Genomic DNA, 22,032 nt, shown 5'->3' on the forward strand with positions numbered 1-22,032 from the left:
TCAGATTCAAACTAAGTTCAAAGGCACAGTGCCCTTGGCTTGGATCAACTTTGAAAATAGCCATTTCCTTGAAGGTCAGTGGTTAAGCTGAAAGCAAAAGTGAGGTGGGGAGGTCCGTGCCGTCCCCTAAGAGAGGAACTGGACAGCTCCACTCCCTTCTTGCCCAATGAAGGTGGCTTCCAGCTCTCTTGACATTCCATGTCACCATCAGCACTACCACTGATCTATGCTTATCCTGGCAGGAGTAACAAACTCCTCTGAGAAATGGAAGAAGAAGAAAGAGGTGGTCATACACACACACACACACACACACACACACAATGGTTATGGTTGGCAATTATTTTTCTATATAATAAAGCTTATTAAAAATTATAGTGACCCATGAAAATTCACATGGCTCACATCTTAGAACCTAGATATGGTTGCCTGCCCCTCACTTTATGGCCGCAAGACTTCTGGCTGAACAGGAAATCTTATGCTTGTTTGTTTCCTTCAATAATTATTTCTACTTCTGGACTTGCACCAGTCCATCTCCTGAGCACTGGGGGTCTTCAGCAGTGAGTAACAGACATAGTTCCCACCCTCATGGAGACATAAAGCAGAAATTACAAGAGTAATGAGGATTGAGAAAGAGGAGTGCAGGGTGTTCTGTATGACCAGGGACCTGTCTTTCTCCTTTGTGCCTGCCCATATCACTGTTCTCTTTGACTGTGAGCTCCTGGAAAGCCTGGATGACCCCTAGTGCAGCGCTCCAACTCATTGCTACTTGAAAAGAGACAAAGATTCCTTCTCCAGGCCATTCATCCAGAGGCCAAAATGGCCCATTTGGGGAGGAGATGACAGCTAAGAAAGGGTGAAACACATTATTATTGATAATATAGTAAAAAGTGCATATGATAAATCATGTCACAGATTCCTTAAATCTTTTCAAAATTGAGCCCATTTTAAAAAGTACCCCTCTTCCTAATCCTAAAATTGCTGCCAGTAATTTTTGCCACCATCTCAGGAAATCTCATACGTTGTTAGTTTTAAAAATTTTTTGAAAGGCGCTAATAATTGAAGAGTTTATAAACGGTCTTTGAAATGACTTTTTTTCTAGCATCCCCAAATTCAGAAGGAGTCCCAGTATATCAAATATCTCTGCTGTGACGACGCAAGAACTCTAAATCAGTGGGTTACCGGAATAAGGATCGCCAAGGTGAGCGAGCGTTTGACTCACCCTGCCTTGAATTTGCTAACCGGCTTTCTGAGCTAGGGCATCTTTGTGATACTGTGAAAACAGTTGATCCATTCTTAATGGGTCAATGCCATTAATGGGTCAATGCCGCAGATATTATCTTGTTTATTTGCCTATTGGAGCAAATAAATTATTTTTAAATAGGTGAGCGTGATAGAAACATGGACCTCTCCAATGACCTGAGAATCAAGAGTTTACTTTCACATGAGACTTTTCAGAGATTTATTCATGGAGAGCTTTTCAAGTGTAGTGTGTAATTAAGAAACACGAGATGTAATCTGTGGTAGAATTTCATAAAGACGTGTAATCAGAATTGCGTGGCTAAAGCTTCCCTCTGATGGGTAGGTAAAAGTATTAACTGACCCTGCTAATCTGGAAAATTATTTAACACGCAAAAACATTTTGTGAATTTTTTATTGAAATACTTGTACTAAAAAAAATCTCGGGGAAAGAGTAGTCGTGAAGTACTTTTTTTTCCTCAATTGGTGTATTGCAATTGAGTGCAGAATTTGGGTTAAGTGGATTACTTTCTTGCTTCTCTTGTGTTCCCTCCCTAGTATGGAAAGACCCTCTATGATAACTATCAGCGGGCCATGGCAAGGGCTGGGCTTGCCTCTCGGTGGACGAACCTGGGCACTGTCAACACAGCTACGCCAGCTACACCTTCTACAGGTACCACGCAGGGCAGAAATTCTGACATCCGTTCAGAGCTCAGAGCTCGTGTTCAAACTTACCCGACACATTTTACAAAAACAGAACTTTGTCGACACTATTCAGAATATGTTTCCCTTCTGATGGTCAGGCTCAAGATCTATCCCCCACACCTGTGTCTATTTCCTTATATGCGACTTTTAGCAAAGCTTTGACCACCTATTTCATGATATGCTTGTGGATAAGATGGTGACCACCAGTTTAGGGTGAGCTAGTAGGGAGCTGTTGCTCATCAGAATACAAATGTTGTATTTGTCCACACTTCCATTGGTACCCACACACTGCCCACACCAAGGACAAGATCATTGCCTAGTGTTTTGCCTCAGTGATATCATGGCCAGAGCCTTGTACCCAGTCCTGGACTTCACATTTTACGGGTAACATAACAGCTACTTGTTTGTATTTTTAAGAAGGAGGACAGGACATTAAGGGATGGAGTAGATACTGTGCACTGCTTTACGTATACTGCTATTTCTGATTCTTACAACAGCCCAGCAAAGCACAGAGTATTACCCCCACTCCACAGTGGAGGAAACTGAAGCTGGGAGAAGCTAGTATCTAGTATCTTCTCAGTGGCTGAGCTGTAACTCAAACACATTGTTATTCTGATAAATAATTGTTGAAAGAACTGGAACCATTTATGGCAGAAGAGTTCCGGTCGTTGTTTTCCAGTGTTAAGGGATGGTCACATCAAAGGCCAGAATATGTGTTCTTTGCTGCTTCAAAGGGTAAAACCAGCTTGAAAGTGTGGAAATTGCAGTAAGGTAGATTTGACCCAGCATTTAAAAATATTTTCATTAATGTGTCCAGTCTGGCTCCTCTGTGAACCGTGCGTTTCCTGGAAGTGTTTATGCCAAATTGTTTCTTGCAGAGCACTTATCACAATTTGTAATTATTTTATGTATTCATCGATTTGTTTATTGCATATTTCTCCACTAGACTCTAAATCTCAAAAGGACAAAGACCATTTCTGCTTATTCCACATTGCGTTCCCAGAGTTTACAACCCTGCCATATAGTAAATAATTGTTGAGTTAATAAAGAGTTGCTGAGGTTGATTGGAAGTTGTGTTTCAGTGACCCTAGAAGGAATCCTAATTCTATCAGTCTTCAGCTTAGGAGTGAAACACCATGTGAAGTTCCTGGACTGTCAAGTTTCCCCTTCCCAAGATGGGGTCGCTCTTTGGGGTGAAGCATACTGAGACCATCCAGGGCATCTCTCCCAGGGGCATCCTCCTCCTTTCCCGTAAAGACTCCTGGGCTCTTTCTGGGCCAGATACTGTAGCCTCAAGTCTCACTCATTGGGAGTGAGCCCATATGGTTCTAAGTTCTTTGATTTGGGGGAACTCTAAAATCCCTTTCCTTTCCATACAGCCAAAGAATTTTTTTTTCCTGAGCATTTTTCTCTGAAATTGGGATCCCTTGCTTTAGCAAATAGTTCTCTATCTTACCAAATCTTGTAATTGTTCTAGTTATTTTTCACAAGCATCACCTTACCTCTTATCGAGCCAACACATCAGCTATTTAATTATGAGCTGAACTGTTTTAGAACAACTGGGATACCTTGATTGGGATATTAGCCGTTTCCCAGAATTAAGCAACTAGTGTATTGCACAGACAGTCGTACTATGACCTAGACAAGTTTCATGGCCTGGCTCAGGCTGAGTGAGGTATCTGTCAGGAAGTGTTTGGGTTTGTGGTCAGCAACCAGGAAGAGCCATATCCAGTCAGGCTCTCAGTGGATTCATCTTTGGCATTCAGATTACAAACTGCCTCTGTGGTTCAGTAAAAACTATATCTGGTCTTTAGCTTCAGTTCCTGACTCAGATTTAATAGCCCATGGAATTTCCTGATAGGACTGTCTTTTTTATGCTAATTAGGTGACTCATGGTGGGCTCCTAGATAGCGTTAGGATGGCAACTGGTTACCAAAAAGACCAAGCACATGATTAGCGAGTTGGAAATTTCCGCTGTCTGACCTCCAGGGAGGGGAGGTGGACTGGAGATTGGGCTTAGTCACAAGACCAAGGGTTTAATCAATCATGCCTCGTATGAAACCCCAATAAAAACTCTAGACACTGAGGCTTTCAGGAGTTTCCTGGTTAGTGAACAAATCAATGTGTCAGGAGGCTGACATGCGCTGACTCCAGAGGGAAAGGGCATGGAAGCTCCATGTTCAGGACTCTCCCAGAACTTGCCTTGTATGTATCCTTTACAATAAAACTATAATTGTAAGTGTAGCACTTTCCTGAGATCTGTGAGTCTTTCTGGTGAATTATTGAACCTGAGGGGGTCGTGGGAACCCTTGAATTTGTAGAGGTCTGGTCAGAAGTGGCGGATGGCTGGCATCTGAAGGGGAGGCAGTCTTGTGAAGGTTGAGCCCTCAAACCTGTGGAGTCTGATGCTAACCCTGGGAGATTAGTGTCAGAACTGAATTGCTGTCCACCCACTCAGGGTGGATGTGGAGCACCCTCCTTGCCAGGGCCTTAGCTCTACCGTTTGTGTATATATGTCAGAGGTCACTGGGGATTTGGGGATGCAGTGAGATGCTATTATGATAGGGCACCCACAGATCCCATACCCAGTCACAAGCATCACTCCTGTGAAGTTCCTAAGAGAAAGAGATATATACACAGGGAACCAAGGCACATAGAATTCTACATTTTGATTAACTGTGGTAGTGTCCATAACTCCCAATTCAAGGCTCTCTGGTAGAACAAGCTAGAGCATGTGGTTTAAACACAAAGACTGAAATGGACATCTCTCTCCCATTCTTCCCCAAAAAGAGGAAGAAAAGAAAGGAGCAAGAGAAGAAGGAGGGAAGAAGGAAGAAAGGAAGAGAACAAAATGGCTGGGCCTGCCCTTGACCCACAGTGACTCTGCCCACTGTTAACCTAGTAAATCTGGAGGGTGGAAAAAGGACAGGGTTGGAGGAGCAAGGTTTCTCTAGGGTGTGAAGAGGGATTGAGACATCCTTTCCTCCTAGAGGGCTCTACATACAAAGGATTCATTGATTCCACCGCAGATCTGTGGCCATCAGCCACACCTGGGCCCTTAATACTGCCTGTCGGTCTTACTGTGTTTCTCTAGACCAGAGGTTCTCAACCAAGGGTGACTTTGACCCCCAGGGAAGATTTAGCAATGTCTGAAGACATTTTAGTTGTCACACCTTGGGGGGTGCTCGTGTCATCTGATGGGTAGAGGCTAGGGATGCTGCCTCTCCTACAATGCACAGGGCAGCCCCACTCAACAAAGAATTTTCTGGTCCCAAATGTCAATAATGTTGAGAGAACCTGTTCCAGGCAATGTAATCTCCTAGTTTCTCTAATTATTTTGGACATGCTTCACTCCCCTCAGACTTCCAATCCCTAACCCCTTTACTGTGAGCAGAGAAAATGGAAGAATCAAAGGGGAACTCCTATAACTTCCCACCACCAAACCCAACAACTTACCTGCATCTACACCCATCCTAGCCTTTGTCCATTTTGTTACCTCCTAATAAGGGCCAGCTCTTCCATGTGTGCTCTGGTCCCCTATTCTGACACCAGCAGGTGTACAACTCTGATGCTGACCACAAGAGTTAGCTCAGACCCCACAGGCTAAGGGCACAGTCCCCAATAAGTCTGCCCTTTCTTCAGATAATAGCCACACTTCACGGGTCCCCAGGCCACTCATTCGTCTGACCTACTGACTACAAATTTGGGGGTTCCCCTCCTCCTTTAGGTTCAACAGTTCACTAGAATGACTTACAGAACTCAGGAAAGCTATCCTTATTATTACAATGTTATCATAAAGGATGCAAATCAGGACCAGCCAAATGAAGAGACACATAGGGCAAGGTCTAGGAGGGTCCTGGATGATGCAGAGCTTCTGTGTCCTCTCCCTGTGGAATCAGGGTGCGTCACCCTCCCAGCACATCGATGTGTTCACCACCAGGAAGCTCCACTAAGTTCACAGTCCAGAGTTGTTATTGGGATTTCATTTCATAGGCGTGATGGATTGAATCATTGGCTACATGACTGAATTCAGCCTCTCCTCCCCAGAGGTGTGGTTGGCTCAAAGCCGCAACCTTCTAATCACATAGTTGGTCTTTCTGGTAACCAGCCCCCATCCTGAGCCATCTTGTTAGCATAAATTCATTTGTGATCCTAGGGGCCCATGAATAACAAAGACACTCCAATCACTTGAGAAATACCAAGGATTTTAGAAGTTCAGTGCTAGGAACCCAGGACAACGACCAGACGGTTGCTTTATTATGCCTCTCTCTCCTGCTCTGCTGGGTCCTTCTCATCAACATTGCTCCCTTCTTCAAATAAATTTAAAAACCTTCCTATGACTCCACATCCCCCTCAGCTACTGCCCCACCTGACAACCAAACTGTTCTAAAGGGTGGACCACATTTGCTGTCTCCTCTTTTCTACTTTGACCCCTACCAGTCAGGCTTCTGCCTCTGCTACCCCATAGAAAATGCTCTTGCTAATCTCACCAGTGGCCTCTATGTTGCTAAATCCAACCATTATCAACTCCTCTTCTTATCTGACCTTTCAGCAGCATCAACACAATTGACCACTCCTCCTTGAAACAATCTCCTCTATTGGCTCAAGATATCACACACTCCACATCCCGCATCCCACCCCAGCTTCTCCAGCCACTTTTCTAACCTCGTCTACTAACTCTCCTTCTTCCACCCCACTTTAAATTACCCAAGGCCCAATCAATCCTAACCCTTTTCTCATTTCATACAGTCTCCCTAAGTGATCTAATCCACTCCCAGCAGCATCTATGTACTGACCACCTATAAATATATAAATCCAATCCAGGCTTCTCTCTTGACCTCCAAACCCATATATCCAACTGTCTACTCAATAGCTTCACTTGGATACATCACAGACAACTCATACACAATGTCTGTAAAACTGAACTCATCACTTACCCTCCACACTTGCTCCCTCATTGTTGTTCTCTGTTTCCATAAATAATATCATCATCTGCCCAATAGCTCATCAGGAAACATGCAAGAAAAGCTCACTCACCTCCAAATCCAATCACTCCTAAATCCTGTTGATTCTACCTTCTAAATATTGGTCAAATCTGTCCATGTCTGGTCATCTCCATTGCTATCAAATCCAAGCCACCATGATCTTTCACTTGACCTCATGTGGTGGTGCTCTAGCTCAGCTCCCTGCATTTGCAGGCTTCTCTCCCTCCCTGAGTCACCTTTTTAAATGTAAATCAGATCTCTCCCCTATCTATAGCCCTTCAGAAGCTTCCCACTGCTCTCAGATAAAGCCCCAAATCCTTAGCAAGGCCAACAAAGCCTGCATAATATGAGACTTGCCCATCTCTCCCTCTTTCCCCACCCCTGTTTTCCTCTTCCTGCCACACAGGCCATTTGTTTTTCCCCAGTTCTTCAAAGCCCCAAACATCATCCTTTCTCAGAGGCTTCACAGATGCTGTTCCCTCTGCTTATGATATTCTTTCCTTCATGTGGCTAATTCCTGCCTATCCTCAGCTCCCAAATGCATTGTCCTTTGGAGGCTAGTACATAGTTAGTAATCTGTGTGACTATTAGTTTAGCATCTGTTCCCTCCTCTAGACACTGAATCTCGAGGTCAGGCACTGTTTCTGTCTTGTGTATGCTGGTTTCTCCACCACGGGGCGCGATGCCTGGCAGATAATAGGCACTCAGCTAGAATTCAAAGGCGATTGGGACAACAAAGGGAAAAATGAATTAATACCTTGTGGGGTTTCTCTGAGGATGAAATAAAATAATGTATGCGAATGCCCTTAATACTAAATGCTCAATAAATGTTAGTTCCATTTCTCCTAAATGAATTACTTAAAATCAATTTTTGAAGAACACCACTGCAGAATTTAGATGAGATTTCTGTTGATTGAAAAGGGAGATGTTGCCCACAATGGAATATCCCTTGGTAGGTAGAAAATTAACCCATGTTGGTGCTGCTGTAGAGTCTTATTTATTAAAAATTCTGAGGTTCTGTCATAGACGCTAGCCCTAAGGAGAACACATGTGCTGACGTTTTAAAAATAAACCATACTGGGAGACACCCCGCTGATTAATAAGATGCTTCAGTGAGCATCTAAAGGGAGAAAGATCCTCAATTTAAACTTTCTTTCAGTTTATGCTTTAGAATTGATTGCCATGCGCACCTGCGGTGTGGGATTTTAGGCCCTAAAGAGTTGCGCTAGCGTCTAGCTTAGAAGGAACTGAAGATGAGCTTGGAAGAAAGTGAAGCCACTTTCAAGCAGAAGGTGGAGTTCATTCTTCTCAGTTATACACCTACATATACACACACAATGACCGTGATCACATCTTAGCAACAAAGACCTGCTTGAGACGATGCTATCTTTTAAAATTCAGTTCTTGCCATATATTATTATCAAAGCCTCTCTCTTTGCCCCAACTCACTGCACAAAATCAGTAGCGCCCTCAGAAAGCATTTAAGGGACCCATGTCCATTCAAAGGACCCAGGACAAATCGAAACATATGTTCCTTCCGACACTTCTCCCTAAAAAACAGTTAAGGTGAATTTCAAGAATAGTGTTGAAAAAAATGTTCTTTGGGGTCAGAGGAGTTACTGGCTGACTGCACTTACTTGAACTTCGGGCTGTTTGGGGCACTAGTCAAGGACCCCCCTTCGTCACCCAACAACTGCCTCTTTGAGTCATTAGCCTGCAGAGTGGGGTTCCCTCGCAGAGGACCTGGGAACCACGCGTGATAGATCAGGACAAAAACCACAGCTATGTGAACCGGAGCTGGCACTAGCTCTCCCTGCGGGACGTGCTGTAAAATCATACAGTAAGGGCTGGAGGCAGCAAGCCCCAGTCCCATTCTGTCTGATGCCTCCTCAGCTTTAGTTGGCAACTTTTCTCTGGGAATCCAGAGTCCTGTTCTGGACTCTGGGAAAGAGTCTCCTCCCCTTCCTCTTCTCCTGCCATCTCCTTCCTTACGCAGTGGAACCAGAGTCTTGGAGAAACACAACCAAGTGGTGCAAGGTCGCTGGCTGGGAGTCATAAACCACATGTGATTCGTGCATTTCTGCTACGATTACCCAACTGAAAAAAACACGGAGGCATTGTTCTACGTCTCAAGTGTTTAACAACAAGTAATTTATTCTTGATAAATGGGAACAGTCATGGAGGCTTTTTTAGGACTTATTAAATGACCTTATGCCTTTAGCAACTATTTTTAGTCAGGACTCATTTTACATGGCAGTTGACAGAAATTCAATTCAATTTAGTTTAAGCAACAAAAAGGGAGGGGGAGAGATTTATTAACTCACAAAACTAGGAAGCCCAGGGATAGCCTGCTTTCAGGCACAGTAGGATCCAGGGGTTTAAGTGATGTCATCGAGATACTGTTTCTTTCTTAGGCACTGTCCCCATGAGGTGGCAAGGATTGCCACTGACTCTCTAGGCTTACACTTTTCACACAGCCAGAAATCTTAGTACAAAGAGAATGCCCCATCTTTGAAAAAGCCTCAGGAGGGCTCTGTTTCATGCTCATTCCTAAATCATCTCGCTGTACCCAAGAGGATGCCATTCTCTGATTTGCCAGGTTGAGTGGTGGGATCAGCCCTTCGAAAACCACATGGGTTAAGAATGGGGGGGAGTTGGTCCCCTCCTTATAATGCACTTGAGTCCTGTAAAATATGTGAGGCTCATATATGTTTAATGAACTTCCAACCCCTAATTCCTTTGAGGACTCCTGGTGAGACATGGCAGTGGGAGAGGCTGTATTGCTGCTTGACAGCTGGAACTGTTGATACAGTGAATGCAGGACAACCCAGATCCCAAATTGATGGCACCTACAGAATATATGGGTTTTGTGGGTACCCAGCATGGGTTATCTCAGAATGGGGCAGAGAACCCATGGAAAAAATTGGACTTCCTGGTAAATGGGAGGACGGCAGCTTGGAGCATTTGGGATATTACTATAAAGGTGACTTCATTTGTTCTCACAGACTGGTAAAGACCAGGACATCCCAGGTACATAGAAATGTACACTATGTTGCTGAGAAATCAGCCTGTGTATGTGTTTAGGCAAAAGATGCAAAAAGAAAATATAATTTGTGCCCTTTAAGGAAATTTCCCTAATAGTCTTCAATATTCAGCGTCAGTTTCTGTCTGCCTTGTACAAAGGTGTTTACATTATATATAAGGAAAGGGGTTTGAATATGCAAAAGAAAAAGGAGGAGGAGAAAGAGAATAGACCACAGGAAATGAGAAGACTGAACACTTTGGAATCTAGGATGTTTGAATCTCCCAGGCCCAGTATGGCATGGTGCACAAGGCCTTATGAAAAATCTTAAATATAAACATCTTAAAGCTTTAAGATGTTTACACCTGTTACTTCCCGACCTCCAGAGCAAAGATTTGGCTAATTAGAGGGAGACATTTAATAAGCCTTAGAGATAGAGTGATCCCATATTTATGTGGCACATCACGTACGTTCTGACAGCACTGATGGGGCGTGCAGAGGACGGCAAGCGAAGCCCTGCTCTGAACAAGGAGATGGCTGTCCTCGCTGAATGAGGAGCGTGGATTTTATAATGAAAAATGTGACAGTAGAGAAAGCTGGTATAGCTTGTTCTAATCTTTTAACTGTATAAATGGACCCAAATATTTTTTTTATTCTGAAATAATTTCAAACTTGCAGAAAAGTTGCAAGAACCGTACAAAGATCTCCCATGTTCCCTTCACCCAGATCACCAATAGTGACTCTCTGTCACACTTGCTTTATCATTCTCTCTCCCCACTCCCCCTTCTACATGTGTATATTTTTCTGTGAACCATGTGAGAGTAGATTGAATATATCATGCCCCTTAATTCTTCAGTATGTATTTCCTGAAAATAAGGCTATTCTCTTACTAACCATAGTACAGTTATCAAATTCAGGAAATTTAATATTTAATATTGATAGAATATTTTTATTTAAACCATCCATATTCCAGTTTTGCCAGTTGTCTCAATAATGCCTTTTATAGCAATGTTTTTTCCTGGCACAGCTTCCATTCACGATGGTGTATTGCATTTAGTCACCATGTCTCTTTAGTCCTTTTTCATCTGGAACATTTCCTCAGTCTTTCCTTGTCTATCAAGACATGAACATTTTTTGAATAAGGGCCATTTATTTTATAGAATGTTCCTCAATTTGGATGTGTCTGATGTTTCCTCATAATTCATTTCAGGTTATGCATTTTGGCAGGAATACTGTGTGAGGGCTGTTGTGTCCTCAGGGTGTCACAATCAGAGGCATTTGATGTCTATTTGCCCCTCATTGGAAACATTAATTTTGACCACTTGGTTAAGGTGTTGTCCAGTTTCTCTCCTGTACAGATTTTTGATTTTGTACTTAATTAGTAGAAATCTACTTTGAGACTGTATAATTCCTCATCAAACTTTTCCTTCTTCTTGGTCTCCTGAAGTCCTTAACAGCCTTCTTTGAGGTGTTGTATAGATTAATGGGGTTCTCAAAATATTAGAAAAATATTTTAAGATGCAAGTGAACAGTCATTTCATAAATACTTGACAGAATAGTGGTACTGAGTACATCTCTGAGTTTACTGGGTGAGGAGAAGACCTCATGTCATGGGTGAGTGGCAGTTTAGTCTTTGGAGAAATGGCATCCATGTGTGGAGCTGACAATCCTCTCCAGAATGTTCTCTGAGGAGCCAGAGAGATCAACATACATTCTCTTAAAACTGGGAAACCTCAGTTAGTTATACTTTTGTGGGAAAGGGCAAAAAAAAAAAAAGCAGGAAAATAAAATAAGTGCATATCAAGACTTTCTGGAAAAAAATCTGATTCCAGGGTATATCAGAGGTCTGCACATTTTGCTCAGTCCCCTCTGTCCACTATTTTTGTGCCCAAAATAGTTTTTGTTGAGGATAATATTCAAAATTCATTGCTGTACACAGCATGGTATGAAACCAGACACACACATTTCAGAAAAATCTTCAACAAGGGAATTTTTTTTTAAGAATTGGTTTTCAAGGTTTATTCTCCCATTACCAAAAGTTTTTAAAAGCAGAACATACTATTCTGTAGGCCTCCAGTTAAACAGATTTTGTAGCCTGTATAAAGCATTCATTTTCCTGAAACTTTTGCTGAATCTCATGAAATATTGCCACAGAACTTCAGATTTTTCGTAAGCACTATGTACCTGTGAGTTCTTTTCTTTTGCTTTGAAGATATAAACTGCTTTATAATTTCAGATTAACTTTCAAGAATGTTGAACATGCCTTGCCCACTCTTCTTGTCTCTCTTCCTCCCTCTCAGGACTTAAAACAGGCACCACCCAGGCCAATGGTCAGATTCCCCAGGCTGCGCATTCTGCGAGTGCTGTTCTAGAAGAAGCTCAGAGACACGTTGAAGCACCTAAGGTAAGAACAGAGAGTGACTGACACGATTCTATCAGACTGTCATCTGTGAGCCCATATTCTAAACCATAGCAGTGTTCTATTTACTGCTCTTTTAAAAAGAGAAAATATAGTTCCAACAACTAAGAGGGCACTATAATTTCATTTTGATAATTGTTTTATTTTTTTTTATCTTAAAGTTACATAGGCTAGAATGGAAAGTTAAAACCAACTATTATCACACTGCTTCAGGAAAATATAAGAATTTTTTTTTTAATGCTGAGAATTGGTAAATATTTTTAATTTAGCTACATTTATTTTGACTGAAGTGATCTTCTTGGTTGAGGCAAGTGGTTTTAGCACTCTCTGAAAGTGGCACCTGCTTTTTAAGCCCTTGAGATTTTTACTTATTTTTTCTGAATTTAAAGCAACCAGTTAGTCAGAAGCCCTATATTAAATGCTAACTGGGCCCCCAAACCAGATTAGAAGATGCGAAAAGGGTTCCACTATAGAATGTGCATCTTATATTTTTCTGTTAATGTTCTACCCACATCCTCAGGGTGATGGAGAAGAAAACACGTTTTAAAATAATAGCCACATTGATATAACATTCTCCATAACTTTGTTTTTTCAGTAGAGGAGATTAATGAAGCTCCATTTAAATCTATCTAAATGTTGCAGCTAAAAATTGTCATTAGTAGTCCAGTTGGTAATGTTTCAATTGACTATACAAGTTCCATTGAATATTTTCCATGTGTAATTCAAAACAACCTTAAAAAACCGTACCTTTAGTAATTTTTTACTTCATTCATGCCTTTATTTTTGTCCATCAGCCAGTGGTGGAAACGATTAAATCTTGTATTTATTTAACTTCTTATAATTTTTGAAAACCATTGTAGACCTTCAAAGGTTGTATTTCTCTTATATTCTTGTTAACCTCTCAAGCCTAACAATCTCATCAAGTGATGTACTGTCAGCTATTATTATTTTCATGATTTCTATAATGCCAAGGGAAAGAAACATTTTAAAACACTGAAAGCAATAAAAGGGTCCCAGAATAGAAATCACTTAGATGTGTGCGAACACCGATTCCCAAACTGCCTGTGCAGAAATTTTTTAAAAATCCATCACCAGTTAATTAGCTTATCATGCTAAGCAAATAAACTAAATAAAATAGAAACTCAATCATATGGCACTTTGCTGGAAAAAAAAAAACACTTCTAAATTTAATCGTTAGTGGTAAGAGGTTATTAAGAAAAGAAAGAAAGAAAGTGAAAGCCTGATAAAATGTAAATTGCAATGATAATTATCACTAAAATAGATTCAATTTAGCCGCCTGAAATTCCTGGGGAAGTTGTATTATATAAATATAGTTTATTATTACCAATTCCACTGCTGGCAGAAGGACTGTGCCTCTGTCAGCCTTTGGCCAAGTTTGGTTGGTGTTCTGGTTTCTACCAGTAGCGCACGCATCATGATTTTACTCTTCAGAACCCACCCACACATTTATCTCATTTGATCTCACCATAACCTTGAGACATAATAACAGGGCTTACGATGCTCATGTTATACCTGATTAGCAAGCTGACTTGCACACAGTTAAGAAAAGGTAAATCTAAGACTGCAGACCAGGTGTGCAGATTCCTGGTCCACCCACCCCCTCCCTTGAGGCTGTTAAGCCAGAGGGAGCGAAGTGTATAATTAGCTCCTCCCTAGTAGCCTACAGTCCTGGGAAGAGGCACGTTTGTTCTCAGCATGCAAACAAGGAAACACTGCTGCAGGAGCGGGCGGACCAGCTCTTCACCAGGGGTGGTATCCTTTGTGCTCAGGTTTGCACAAAGTTCAGCTGTATCCTGGAGAGAACCCTTTCAGTTTGCTTTTTCCCTTCCATCTTGTTTGTGCTAATCAAAGCAGGACATTCAGCCAGGAGATTTGGGGACGGTTTGGAGAAGCTCCTTACCCACCCCTCTGCCGCTGAGGGTATGGTACAGGAGCAAAATAATTTTGCAGACACCTGCTCCTGACCACTGAGCTTCACAACCAGCCCAACTCAGACAAGAAAAATGTTGTGGCTGCATGTGCCAAGGACCCTGGTGGCTTGTCCTGAGAACCAAGGCTGAGTGGGAATTCCAGGAGAGCCATTTTGCTTCCATTTTGAGTTGCCTGAGGCTGACTGTAGGGTAGATAAAGACTGAGAGAGCCACACAACTAGCTAAGCCCTATACCTCTAAAGCTCTTTTAAAGACATCAGTAACTCCTGTATGAGGCCACTCCGAGGAGCTACATGTATAATCTATATATAATACACACCTCGTTGAATAGGGCAAAGTCTTCCATTCACAGAAGACATGGTAGATTAGCGCCAGGTAATAGCGTGAAATAATAATGTCATTATTGGTAATAATGATAAAGGCCATGTAGACTATTTATAAAGGCCACTCTGTCCCAGACAAAGATGAGCTGGCTCATGAACCACCGGCAGTCTCAGGGACGGAAGGACTGGCGCCCCCCCCCCCCCCCCCCCCCCGGGGCAGAGGCTACCTAAATCAGCGAGGTCTCACCTGTCAACGGAAATGTCACCTCCACGGTCCTGTGTTGTCAAGAATAATGCTGTTGTTGCTTTGTTGAAGGACAAGACGCCAGCCCTTGGTAACCACCACCCAGGGACGCCCAGGGCCCATCACCTTCCGAAGTCCAGTCTGCCACCGCCCCCTCCGGTGCGACGGTCCTCAGACATCAGCTGCAGCCCGGTGACCCCCCCCAAGGCCAAGGGCACGGGCGGCGGCTTCCCTCCCCCGCCCGACGACTCCCTGCCGCCGCCACCCGCCGCCGCCGCCTCTGGAGGACGACGAGCTGCCTCCGCCGCCCCCCGATTTTAACGAAGCGCCCCCGGACTTCGTGCCTCCCCCACCGCCGTGGTGTCCGGGGGAGGCGGGGTCTTCCTTACCTCCTCCTCCGCCACCCCCACCCACCCTCGCCCCCGAAGCCCCGAAGCGGTCCCCCCTTGTCGCCAAAAGGCCTCCCATGCCCCCAAAGAGGCAAGAGAACCCGGGACCACCCAGCGGGGCAGGGAGCGGCGAGCAAGATTTCATGTCAGATCTCGTGAAAGCTCTGCAGAAGAAAAGAGGCAACGTGTCCTAAGGGAGACATACAAATATCTTTGCGTGATAGGTATAATCATTTCTAATCGCAGGTGCATTTTCGCTACGTTCTTTTCGTGACATCTTGTTCAGTTTAGACAAAATATTGAAGTATTCAGACTAGAAATGATGTAAAACGTCTCACTGTCGCTCAAGTACATTCATAATCATTAACCTAACACAGAATTTAGAATATCTGCCTAAATGTACATATCTTTCCTCTGTATTTCCACTTCAATGGAATTTATCTTCCCTTCCAAGTTAACTAAAATGATGTTTTATGTTCATTTATTTTATGATGTTCAGAAGCATCAAATTAATAAAAGTTAAAAAACTTTTTCCTGAAGATGGTATTTCTAGAAATATCAGTGTATCTAGTGTGATATCAACATTATTTCATAATATACTTGACCTTTTAAAAAATAGCATTCAAAATCCTCCGCCTCCTAAAGTCTTGTTGATCTTGACATAGTTTCCATTTCCACCTCCATGACCTTCAGAATTTTCAGAAAAATCAAAAGAGGAAAAAGAAAAAAAAAAAACAGGAGAGGCAGAATGAATTCAGTTTCTTTGAAACTCATTGCTTGATGGATTGAGGTTCTGGACATACACTGTTCTGTTTTTGGTTTTCTAATGGTTGAATGACTTAAATTGAAAAAAAATAGATAGTTTTTGGATTCTCTATTATACTGCTATAAGTATCCTGTAAATAAAAATTTAGAGACAGGAAAAAGCAATCGTATGTATTCTTCAACCTGGAATGTTTTCCCTCAGATAAATTTAATACTCAATTTTAATAACCAATTTATTTTAAGTTCCCTTTACCATTATCTCTCTTCTCTTTCTAATTGGCTTCTGAACGTACTTTTAGATTTGCTTAGTTTTATTTCCATGGTTATATTTTCTTTTTAAGTGTACAACACCTCAAAATCTTCTTAAAGTGGGGAGAAAATAATAACTAATGCATTATTTTCTACTTAAGGAAGATGATTAATCTTATATTTTACTATTTGGGAAAAAAGTAAGCTCTAAATTGACATTTAAAGCAAATTCAGACTTTAAAACCAAAATATTTAGTAATTAAAACTGGTAAGGTGCTCAAGATTTTTCCTAAGCATGTGCCTAAAATAGGATAGAAAGTAAATGCTTTACATTCAATCTCTTGTGCACAGGAACTCTTTCCTGTTTTTGTTTTATGATGTTCTTTTGATGTCAGATGCAGTAAAAACACAGCTTTTCTGAGACCTGACCAAAACCTGATCATTACACAGACCTCTGGGACGATACAGGAAAGGTCTTAATGGCATAATTTTGTTAGAGACTGATTTGGAGATTTAGAGCAGAGGAGGAGCGGTAAAACCGAGTGTCTGTGGCCACACAAAGTTGTCCAGGCTGCTCTAACCTGATACAGAACCAATCACGTGTGGTTCGGGACAAAAGATCCTCCATAAGGATTATCTGGATCTTACGTACCTTGATCAAAATTACCACTTGGTCTGCAGATCGGGAAATGCATTAGTATTCGAGAAGAATAATTTAGAAGCCAGTACCACTATAATCCAAAGAATAGCCAGCCCTTGGCTGAGTTTATTTCAGAGTATAAAACCGTAATGGCACTTCCTGTCCCTATCTAGAGAAGGGAACAAAAATGATTTCTCCATCCTCCCGCCACAGAATCATGCAGATGAAGGGACCCCGGAAATGATCCAGCCCACTGTATTAATTAGGATTCTGACTTGATGTAACAGAACCACTGGAGCAATCTCAAGCAAAAAGTAGGAATTGATTACACAATTCGGAGCAGAAACCCAGTAACCCGAGGTTCAGTGTGCCCCTAGACTCTCAGGCAGGGGCTAGAACTGGTGCCTGGAAATTCATCCTTCTCCCCTATGCTCATCTCTGCTCCCATCCATACCCTTGCCTCATTGTCACTCTCTTTGCACACACTGTTACTCTCTTTGTGTTGTCACTCTACTTTTCAGTTTCTATGATGGAAGACAGTCACTCAACAACTCCTAAATTTCTGTCACCTCTGTCTAGAGGTCAGGACATACTGGCGGTCTACCGTTTAGCCCTAAACTAGGAAAATTTTTAAAAGAGAATCTTGTTGGCCCAGGTGAATAAAGGGTCATTCCTTGTCAAATCATTTGTAGCCAGAACACAACAAAAGGAGGTACCGGGACCCATCACTGTGGATCAAAAGGGCTCAGAGCGTAGGAGCCCAGGCACGGGGGAAGGGAAGGGGAGAGATGTGGTTGTTATGGGCTTCACAGAAGACCCCAAAAGTGTTACTTCAAACCTATTCCTAACTTCACAGAGAAGAAATCAGGCCTGAAGATGTGCTTAGCCTGGATCCCACAGAGCTGAATCACAGCCCAGGTCTCCTAACTTCTATCCGTAGATGTTCTATCCATGTACCTTTCCTTTACAGGAGAAAAACTAAAAAGTTCAAACATTAAAATGTTTGTGAGTGTTAACATTTGTTGATACGTATTTCAGGAAAGCTTTGAAGAGAATTAACTGATTTTGTGGTCAAAATACTGATACAACTTTAGTGGACCAAAGGGTTGAATGCACTGTCTTTCCATTCTTTGTTTGCCTGTGTGATGGGTCCAGTTTGATCTGTCTTGTGCGAATATCCAAGAGAGAATCCAGTATTAAGGTCTTTTCGGTCAGGAATCTTAGAAATCCGAGCTGCTTTTGCCTAATCTTGGGGGGAAATGTTTGCTTTCGACAGGCCCAACCACCAGATCAGGAGCTCTGTACGATTTTCACTCAAGTGGAACAGAATCTCTGGTATCCTGCAGAAAGGTCTTAACACACACTGCCTATACATGAGTGAGGCTGCTTAGGTCAGCCCTGAAAACGCACCAAAATTTGTTCTACTTTTATGAAAAGTTCAGCCACAAATTTGCATGTGGGGGAAGTACGAATGCTGGGGTGGAGTCAAGGAGAAGGAGTATGGGATTAAAATAGTACTCCTATATCATAACTCATAATAACGACAGAATTTCTTGCATAACGTTGTCATCAGGACGAAGATCCAGGTAACAGAATAATTGCAATTAAAACCACAGGCTTTGATCAAGTTTATAGGAAAGAAGATTTAACCTGCCACGTGACAGAATCTGACATAAGATTTTACAACAGGTCTTGAAAGGGGAAATGAACATTTAAGCTTCCACTATGTGTTTTACATATTTTATTTGATCATAGAAACAATGGCTGGTATGGTACTGAAATCATCAAATTCAATGATAATTGAGGCTTTGAAGTTTGTTGAGACTTTTTTGGCTTGTTTCATAGTCAGTTTTTATAAATGACCCATGTATGCTGGCGTACAATGTACTATACCTGTTTAGAACAAGTTTGCTAAGCATGTTGCTCAAATCTTCTATAGCCTAATATCTAGTCTGCTTGATCCATCAAGTACTAAGAAGAATGTGTTAAAATCTCCTTTGAGATCTGTCAGTATCTTTTAATTTTTCTGGCAAATTGTGCCTTATATATGGTCACCTTACTGGGCGTGAACAAAATTTATTTATATTTTTTCCTGGTGAATTGAACCATACACCCCTATGAAATGCTTTTTGCTTGTTAATATTCATATAGCTATGCCATCTTTTTTCAGTTATTTGCCTGAAAAATCTTTCTATTCATTTACTTTCCAACTTTCTATGTCATTATGTTCTAGGTTTGCCTCACATAGGTGGCGTATAAGTGGATTTTGTTGTGTTTATGGTCCAGCAATTATTCTCTTTTAACTGGCAGATTTATTCCTTTTTACTCTTCTTGTGATTATATAGTTGTAGTTGTTTTTAACATCTTATTTTGTACTTTCTTTTTGTCTGGATTTTTCTGTTTTTTCTTCCTTTCTTATCTTCTTTTCATGTGATTAAGGATTTTTCTCCTACTCCATCTTTTAATCTTCTTATTGGAAATTTATATGCTCTGTTTCTATTCTTTTAATGGCTACATAGAAGTGATGACATCCGTACTCAATAAAGTCTAAAGTTAACTTTAACCTGGACAATACAAGGACTTCAGAACACTTTAATTTCAATCACACACACACATATTCACACATCTAGTTGTTGTCCAGTATTTGAGTTATATCTCGTTTGTTTTTCCTAAAATGTCTTTCACCTTCATTCTTGAAAGGTGGTTTCACTGGATACAAAATTCTGGGTTGACAGTAAATATTCTCAGTTCTTTGAGGAGATTGGGCCCCACTATCTTTTAGGTTCCACTGTTGCTGTTGAGAACAGCAATGGTCAACTGTCAAATTGTTGGCTGTCAAATTATCATTTCATTTTGGTCATCATTTGTTCCCCCGCTGGATGATTTTAAGAACTTTCTTTGTTTTGGATGCCCTCACACAGTGGGTCTAAGTGTGGGTTTCTTTTTATTTAAATGCTTGAGAACTTACTGAGGCTCCTAAATCTACAAATATGTGCTTTTGCTATTCTGGAAAATTCTCATATATTTTGTTTTCAAATATTTCAAATATTTCAAATATTGCCTCTCCTTATTCAGTTCTGGAGCTCTAATGAAATGTATGTCAAGCCTTCTAACTATCATTCTTCTCTCTTAATTTTGTATATTTTCCATTTCTTTATCTATTCTGGGTAAATTAATCAGATCTCAATTCCCACCCACTATAATTCTTTCTTCAGCACAATCTAATCTGTGTTTAAGCCATCCATTGAGGGTTTTTTTTTAATAGATTTTATTTTTTAAAGGAATTTTGGGTTCACAGCAAAATTGAACAGAAAGCAACAGTTGCTGTTGCTCCACATCCTCACCAGCATTTGGTGTTGTCAGTGTTCTGGATTTTGGCCATTCCAAGAGGTGTGTCGTGGTATTTTATTGTCGTCTTAATTTGCAATTCTCTAATGACATATGATGTCAAGCACCTTTTCATATGCTTATTTGCCATCTGTATATTTTCTTGGGTATGGTGTCTGTTCAGATCCTTTGCCCATTTTTTAATCAGGTTGTTCATTTCCTTATTGTTCAGTTTTAAGAATTCTTTATATATTTTGGATAACAGTCTTTACCAGTATGTCTTTTGCAAATATTTTCTCCCAGTCTGTGGCTTATCTTCTCATTCTCTTGACGTTGTCTTTCACAGAGCAGTTTTTAATTTTAATGAAGTCTAGCTTATCAGTTCTTTCTTTCATGGATCATGCCATTGGTGTTGTATCTAAAAAGTCATTGCTAAACCCAAGGTCCTCTAAATTTTCTCCTATGTTATCTTCTAGGAGTTACATGGTTTTGCATTTTATGTTTCAGTCTGTGATCCATTTTGATTTAATTTTTGTGAAGGATGTAAGGTCTGTGTCTAGACTTTTTTTCTCTTTTTGCATGTGGATATCCAGTTGTTCCACTACCATTAGTTGAAAAGACTATTTTTCTCCACTGTCTTGCCTTTGCTCCTTCGTCAAAGATTCATTAACTATATTTATATGGGCCTGTTTCTGGGCTGTCTATTCTGTTTCATTGATCTATTTGTCTATTCTTTTGCCAGTACCACACTGTCTTTTTTTTTTTTTAAGATTTTATTTATTTATTTATTTTCCCCCCAAAGTCCCAGTAGATAGTTGTATGTCATAGCTGCACATCCTTCTAGCTGTTGTATGTGGGACGTGGCCTCAGCATGGCTGGAGAAGCGGTGCGTCGGTGCGCACCCGGGATCTGAACCCGGGCCGCCAGCAGCAGAGTTCGCACACTTAACCGCTAAGCCACGGGGCTGGCCCACCACACTGTCTTGATTACTGTAGCTTTATAGTAAGTCTTGAAGTCAAGTAATCAGTCCCCCAATTTTGTTCTTCATTATTGTGTTGGCTATTCTGGATCTTTTGTCTCTCCATATAAACTTAAGAATCAACTTGTCAATATCCACAGAATAACTTACTGGGATTTTGATGGAGATTGCATTGAAATATAGATCAAGTTGTAAAGAAACATCTTGGCAATACAGAGTCTTCCTATCCATGAACATGGAATATCTCTCCATTTATTTAGTTCTTTGATTTCTTTCATCAGAGTTTTGTAATTCTCCTCACATAGATCTTGTACATACTTTTGTTACCTAACTATTTCATTTTTGGCATGCTAATATGTTATTATCTTTTTAATTTAAGATTCCAATTGCTCATTGCTGGTATATAGGAATGTAGTTGCAATTGATTTTTATATATTAATCTTGAATCCTGCAACTTTTAGTATATTATTGCTAATTAGTTCCAGGGTTTGGGGGGTTTTTTTTTGGTTTGTTTTTTGTCAATTGTTTTCGATTTTCTACATAGACAATCATGTCATCTGCAAATAAAGACAGTTTTTCTTCCTTCCCAATCTGTACACCTTCTATTTCCTTTTCTTGTCTTACTGAATTAGCTAGGACTTCCAGTATGATGTTGAAAAGCAGTGGTGAGAGGGGATATCCTTGCCTTGTTTTAACCTTAGTGAGAACGCTTCTAGTTTCTCACCATTAAGTATAGTGTTAGCTGTAGGTTTTTCATAGATGTCCTCTATCAAGCTGAGAAAATTCCCCTCTATTCC

General features: G+C 41.1%; 1 protein-coding gene across 1 annotated transcript in view; it reads left to right on the forward strand.

Annotated features, from left to right (window-relative positions):
- Positions 1-15,814, forward strand: part of APBB1IP (amyloid beta precursor protein binding family B member 1 interacting protein) — a 99,995-nt gene extending 84,181 nt beyond the window's left edge. The window contains 5 exon segments of the mRNA XM_058532642.1: positions 1,100-1,198; positions 1,795-1,909; positions 12,249-12,352; positions 14,959-15,150; positions 15,152-15,814. Of these exon segments, the coding sequence (XP_058388625.1) occupies positions 1,100-1,198; positions 1,795-1,909; positions 12,249-12,352; positions 14,959-15,150; positions 15,152-15,469 (828 nt within the window). The 3' untranslated portion in view covers positions 15,470-15,814.
- The last annotated feature ends 6,218 nt before the right edge of the window (positions 15,815-22,032 follow it).

The sequence above is a fragment of the Diceros bicornis genome, chromosome 36 (assembly GCF_020826845.1).
Source record: "Diceros bicornis minor isolate mBicDic1 chromosome 36, mDicBic1.mat.cur, whole genome shotgun sequence".
NCBI lineage: Eukaryota > Metazoa > Chordata > Mammalia > Perissodactyla > Rhinocerotidae > Diceros > Diceros bicornis.